The sequence below is a fragment of the Agrilus planipennis genome, unplaced genomic scaffold (genome assembly GCF_000699045.2).
Source record: "Agrilus planipennis isolate EAB-ADULT unplaced genomic scaffold, Apla_2.0 scaffold70, whole genome shotgun sequence".
NCBI classification, from domain to species: Eukaryota; Metazoa; Arthropoda; class Insecta; order Coleoptera; family Buprestidae; genus Agrilus; species Agrilus planipennis.
The window spans coordinates 212,984-220,033 of record NW_020442458.1 but is presented as its reverse complement, the minus strand read 5'-3'; the positions used below and the strand labels follow the sequence as shown (position 1 = coordinate 220,033).

The 7,050-nt window shown below is 35.0% G+C and overlaps 1 protein-coding gene across 1 annotated transcript in view; it reads right to left on the bottom strand.

Annotated features, from left to right (window-relative positions):
- Positions 1–409: 409 nt before the first annotated feature.
- Positions 410–7,050, bottom strand: part of LOC108735347 (E3 ubiquitin-protein ligase CBL-B) — a 20,750-nt gene continuing 14,109 nt past the window's right edge. The window contains exons 6-7 of the mRNA XM_018467282.2: positions 2,884–2,958; positions 410–1,107 (exon numbers count right to left, since the gene is read on the bottom strand). Coding sequence (XP_018322784.1) covers positions 502–1,107; positions 2,884–2,958 — 681 coding nt within the window. The 3' untranslated portion in view covers positions 410–501. The remainder of the gene's footprint in view (positions 1,108–2,883; positions 2,959–7,050) is intronic.

The following is a 7,050-nucleotide window of genomic DNA, read 5'->3' as shown; positions in this document are numbered from 1 at the left end:
ACACAATTGAACTTATTTATTATTCGCAACTAAAGCTGTGCTACACAGTAGCTTTTTAAATCAAAATTTACTAAGAAAATATTTGATTTAATAATAAATAATTTGTTAAAGTTTAATTGTGTTTTAATTGCTTAAAAAATATATATGTACCTATAAACTTTCATCTAATAACATATAAGAGTCAACTCAGTTACCCAAATAAATTAAGTGTTGAATAATTAGTTCGCATGCAATCTTTTGAAAATGCATGTTTTAATATCATTGTCGCTTTGACTTCATTTTCTCAGCTCAAAGAGCACTGAATTTTTAAACAGTTTTTCACTATTGTTGGGAGCAATTCGGGAAGAATTAGAAAGGCACAACCAGAACTATATAATCAACTAAATATCAGTGAAATAAAGCACACCAATTGAGTTTTTGTTTGCTTTTATTAAAAAAATGATTATTCTTAGGCTGAAGAAATATTTGACTTAATAATTACAATATCGTTACGAACTAGCATTATCCATGTTTGGTGGCGAATTCGTGAAGTATATCACAAGCCATGTCGATATTGTTTTTCGTGATGCCGAGAGCTTTGATTACCGCATCTTGAGAATACCCCTCACTGACTAGTTTCTTAATGTAGTCGACGTTTAAGTTTTCGTAACAAATCGTACTGTCCTCAACATTTAAAGGGTTCAATTTTTCATTGTATGTAGGTAGAACGCGTAGACGTACATTCTCATAAACTGTATCGTGACGATTGGCTTCGTTTTGAAAATTACAGAATATATTCGAAGTGCTTTTTGATAAGTTGTCACTACTGGATGTCTCGCTGACGTCAGAACGACAATCCGATATTACAATGCCAAAAATGGTCTCCGGTGAACTCAGTTCGACCGTTTCCGCATCGAATCCCCCCACCTCTCTGCCTAATTCTTGCACGGAATTGCTTTTCGTCATGCCGTTCCTAGATACATTAGACGAAGTTGTAGGTAAACTCATATGATCTAATGTAGGGGAAGTTCTGCGAGGCGGTATTGGCGGAGGCGCCGTTGTTGGAGTAATACTTCTTCGAACAGTTTTAGGACTACTCCGAGGTGATACATTCGGACTTACTGCAAACTATAAGAAAAATAACTTTCAAATCTATTTTAACCTCATTTCATATAAAATTATTTTCTATTGTCAGAGTCCCGAAGTAAAATGGCAAAAAAAGTAGCCCCTATAGTTTTGTCACATGCGTTGGTCCGTCTTTGACAATCAGAACCCACAGTTTATGTATTTTTAACTAAACTGAACAATATCGTTGAAAAGATCTTTGAAAATAACAGAAAGGTTACTCTTACTGCCTTATACAATATTTAAAATCTAAATGATCACATCCGATTTGTTAGACTGTCGTATACGTGTACATGTCGCAGAAAATTTTTTTTTTCGACTTGTTTTAAGCAATTATCTCAAGAAAATATTAATCAAGCGTGAGCGACATGTCGTACCAACTTGCAACTTTCAACTTGCAACATGCAAAGATGTCTGCTGGTTGCGAAGCATGTTGTTGACCTGTCCAATATATATTTGTACATGGTACATAATTCATTGCTAGAATCAGATGTTGCCTTCTGCTTAATCCTATTAAGGAGTTATAAACAGGGTGTAACAGAAATACATGCCTAGCTTTGGAAGGTGTAAAATAGATGCAAAAAATGTTTATTAAGACAATCATAGTAATTTTCCTTTTGAAGCCGGTCCTGTACGTGAATTGGTAACATAGGAGTCTAGAGTGATAAATACTCTTTAGCTACATAGATGGGGAATTACCGATTATCGAACATCTAATCGTACGATAAACATAAACAATTTAGTATTACACCTGTTGTTTAGGCTAACGATAAATAAATTAACTACAGGCAGTACTATGTAAATGTACGAACTCAAAAGAAGGAAGAAATTTAAGTTATGTACTTAAACATAAGTGGGTAAACGAGGATCATCAGTATAATTGTAACTTCATTAAAGCATACTTCCACACCATCATTGAGGTACTGTCAAGGTGCGTTACTTTTTTGAGGGTGGATCTAAAAAAGTTAAATAAGTTTCTAAAAATTTCGCACCACACATTTACCGAAAACAGTTGTTGCAATCATGAAGGATGTTCAATATTCGAATTTGCGACCCACTAATACTGATTTTTGTAAAAATTGAAACAAAATTGTCTGTAAACAACATCCTATAAAAAAAAATACACTATGCAGCATTTTCCTTTGAAACTACCGAAACAAATACACTCGCGGCTGATAAATCAGTTTCAAACAATGCTTGCACTCGCTGCAAATGATAAGGATGCAGCAACTGGTCCCTTTAAAAATTGCTACACTGTCACATGAGAGGAGCCAACGTTCCCTGCTATTTCACGTGCACTATTTTGGAGAACATATTCTTATCTGAAATTAAGGATTTCGTCCCTACAGAGTCGATATGATTCAAAGCCGTAAATACGTATCATTACAGTAAAAGCTGTTATCAAAATCAATGTTCGCGTTTTGCAATTAAAATTAATCGTTATAATCAGCTGTTCTGTTACATCCTGTATTTCAATGCCAATGCATATATGAGAATTGTCGCTAAAAAATGATTGGTAAAGTGCAACGTGCAACCGTTTTAAGTATTTTTCATATAAACGTTTCATAAAATATCCAGCTTCTAAAATGAAACAGAATAGGCAACTTATTTCTAAAGCTTTAAGGAATACGTATGTTGGACCAGGCAAAAGGAAAACATTGATCAGTTCGTGTACATTTCATAACGTTAATAGCTATTGTTTGTTTGGTTGACACTATTGTGATTCTACTATATTAACCAAATAAACTACTCATTCAAATAATAATAAAAATTACTTACTTGAGTACCGCTTCTTGCAGAAAGGGTTAAAGCCTGAAGACTGCTCTCGCCCCAATTCCATGTTTCATTTCCATCCTGCAATAAAAATTCCTACAACTTGTTATTTTAATAGTTTCGCAGACATACTGCCGTTTCCTTTTTATTTATGTAATATATCGCCACCTGTATAGGGTATCCCATCACTTTTTCGGGGTGTATATCCTTATTATTATAGATAGAAGGTTTTCGCAGCAATGTGCTACTTTTTTGCAAAATTAGATAAAGGCTTGAATTGAAAAGTATCACTTTTAAGACACCCCCTCATGAACTTATCGAAGGAGTTAAAAATTATTCTTACAGAACTTTTTCCGTAGAATCTAATGGCTAGCACGTTTAAAATAGAACACCCTGTAACATATGTTTGTGTCATAACTGAAAAAAGGAAAGTGCTACGCCACTGGATTCTATGGGAGAAATTCTATAAAAACACCTTTTAACTTTTTCAATAAGTTCAAAGATAACTGAGGTATGAGGAGGTGCCTTAAAGGTGACAATTCAAGCCGGTATCTCAAAAACCAAAAGAGATATGAAAATTCTGCTGGCGTCATCTTTAATTTCAAAAAAAGCAGCACCCTGTTACGAAAATCACAACCGTCTAATAATAAGGGAGGTACCCCGCGAGAATGTAAAAAATAGGATACGATGTACATACTTGCTGCTAATTCCAGTATGTCATAATGCTTGGTGAGGGGTTTCTACTAGAAAACTGGATCTCTGGTTCACTGAATGTTTATACTAGATGGCGACATACTGCTACTTATTTGATAATTCAGCATTTTGTTAACTTTTAGCAGTTTTATTTGATTACTGATTTATGAAAACTAATTCCCATGGTGTTCCAACGAAAAATAACAAATACAATATCGTGGATGCATCAGGTAGTTTCCAAAAATTGCTAACCATATAGACATAGAGAATGGAGAATTGAACTGATCGTTCTGTATCATATTCCGAAATAAATAGATTAAAATGCGAGAGAAGCAAAGTGAATATGTGGCCAGTAGTAACTTTCTAAGGCTTGTAAAAAAGAAACAGGTACCTTTTGGCAGCACTATCGTTCCGTCTCTTTCTGGAAAGTGATAACTTTTTGTGAGACTGATCCTCAGTACATTCTCTACGTCCATGGCTGACTGAGGCATAATTAGTCGTTTTTATAAATAATCCTTTAAACTGCTCATTAATGAAGCTTTTAATTCATATGTAAATAAAAATATATTGTGAAATTCCTTCCTGACTAATCAAACGCATAGGTAGGCATATTCGTAGGTAACCGTCATGATATCCATTCGGTGTCCGCATTACGTCAATTCATATGTAACGTTTGTGTTAGCATTCAATAGGATATTGAGACTGTTACGTATCATGTGTTTTTACTAATCGAAACTTCGAAAAAGAAACTAACGTAACCACATCCAATTCTAACCTAACCTAATCGAACGTAGTAGTTATACAGGATGTCCAGAAAGGGTAGAGGGTGTTTATAAATTCCTTAAAAAAAATTGTGTGGTTTTATGAAACCACGATGCAAGTGAAACTTTTCGTATTGTAGGCATTTAACTGTAAATTTTCGGAAAATTATTCGATTTAGGGTATTAAAATTAAAATCGCGTTCTTAATCTTATCTTAATGATTGGAAAATGGGAATGATAATGGGAAATCAATAGTAGACAAGATATCTAGCTCGCGATTAAAAGACACAAATACCGCGGAGCACTTGCACGAATGAGTGAGAATATAAATGCTGCACGGTTAGCTCATGCGAGACATGGGCGCCGCCATATTGGCCTCAGCTGTTCTGCCTAGCGCGTTTCACTTTTACCCCTACTCCGCGGCCGGCTGTAATGCGACATGCGTTAGATGGAAAAAAAAAATTGAGGCGATGTAATAAAAGTTTCACTTTAAAAGAAATATTTTTTGTTAATTTTTACACAAAGTTTTGGAAAGTAAAGTGCCAAAGATGATGTCTGAATGTTGACCCTCCCGCTGCTGGCACTCCGAAAACGGAAATTAACCGTCATGCATATGCCCATCTCTCTGGAAACAGCGGCCATATCGTGGTTTCTTTGCATACACCTTCCCTTTAAGATATCTCCATAAAAAATAATCAGGTGTGAGATCGGGACTTTTCGGAGGCCAGTTGATAGTGCCTCGACCAGAAATTACTTTTTCCAGAAAATGTTGATTGACACCCGCAAGCTATTGGTTTGAGGTGTGGCAAATGGCCCCATCTTGTTGAAATCATCTTTCCACATTAAAACCACCAAGCTCTTGTAGTTGTGGAACCAAAAAGTTTCGTAATTTGTCACAATACCGGTCACTGTTTACCGTATAAGTGTTCGCTCTCGTCAGTCATCAAAAAAAAGAAGGCCCAAAGATGTCTTTAACAGACATGACAGCCAATGCAATAATTTTTGGACTATGTAGTGGTTGTTCATGTTTATGTCTTGGTTATTCTTTGGCCCAGGATCGGCAGTTCTGTTTGTTTACGTGACAATTTAAGTGAAAGTTCGCTTCGTCACAAAGCCGAATGTTTTCAAAACTTGGAAAGCGTTGAAGCATTTACTTTGGAAAATTCAGTCGGACAGGATAATCGGTAACGTTCAGTTTTTGAACTAACTGAATTTTGTAGACTGTAAAATGTAAATTTTGCTCCATAATTTTCTGTAACGACGATTGTTTAATATCATGTTCTTGACTGATTTTGCGAACTGATTGAGAGGCACTAACACTCTCATTTCTTCAATCGTTTGTTGGGTTCGAACAGAGCGTAGGTTACCTGAATTGTGAATTTTTGCAGTCGAACCAGTATTCTAGAACGTTCAAATCCATTTTCTGATGGTATCGTTCTTCGGTGCATTCCGTACACCGATTTTTTTCCGATATAATCGTTGAGCTATGATCGATATTGCGATAATAGGCTCGTATGCAAAAAGCGTGATGGTCTACCAGGTACATTTCCAAGTAGTGAAACAACCTATCCCCACGGCACCCCTCCGAACCGCGCCGGTACTAGGGCAGCGTAGATACAAATACCCCCTACTCTTTCTGAACACCTTGTATTAAAGGTTTGCGTTAGGCTACGTTAGTTTCTTTTGCAAAATATCAATTGGCAAAAGTGCATGATGCAAAATATCAATTGGCAAAAATACATGATATGTAATAGCCTCAATATCCGAGGTAGGTAGGTACATACCATAACAGACAATAATAATAATTACATTGAAAATGAAACTATAATGCACATGTAGAATTCGTAGGTACTATTTAGTAATGTAAGGAACACATAATAAAAATGCTTCAAATGCAGGCAATTCTACTAAAGTACGACAAGCTTAATGATAGCCATGCAATTTTGGCAAGCCAATAGTTACTGCTATGCCGTAGAATGTTATGCATATGACACAATCAGATATGTTTTGTAATGTAATACATTTCAATGAATTCTATTTTTCATTAGATACATAATTGATTTATCAATATTCCACACACATTTTATTATAAAACTAAAGCTTATTTAATAAGAAAATAGATAACTGATATTATTTCGCTCAAGCATAATATCATTTAATAAATTAAATACCTACTGAAAAATTATTCTGCAGTATTTTACTGCATGCAACTGATGTAATTACATATACAAGAATTCTATAAAATTTGACAATCGTATAAAAAATAAAATAAAATAGTAATGAGTCTTTAAAACATGTTTGATTGATATTGTTCAATTAAAAATATTAAGTATACGTAACTGTGCAGAGGTATAATTTACTTTAGAACATTCATTTTATGCCTCGGAACCTGGACTACCTTTCCATATGCATAGGGAATTTAAACATTAAGAGCCCACATCAAATAGTACGTCAGTAATTTTTAAATAGCCTGCTGCTTTATTTTAATGAGCGAATTTAAAGATAGGAGACGAAAAATTAGAAGTGGCTGATTTTAAATATATATAGGAAGTCAGATATGTGAGGACGGAAGGAGTAGTAGGGATATAAAGCAGAGGATAACGCAAGGTCGTGTCGCCTTTAATAAAAAGAAGTCACTTCTATGCTCGCGAACGGTTAATTTAGAAATTCGAAAAAGGTTGTTAAAGGTGTATGTTTGGAGCACGGCGTTGTACGGGTG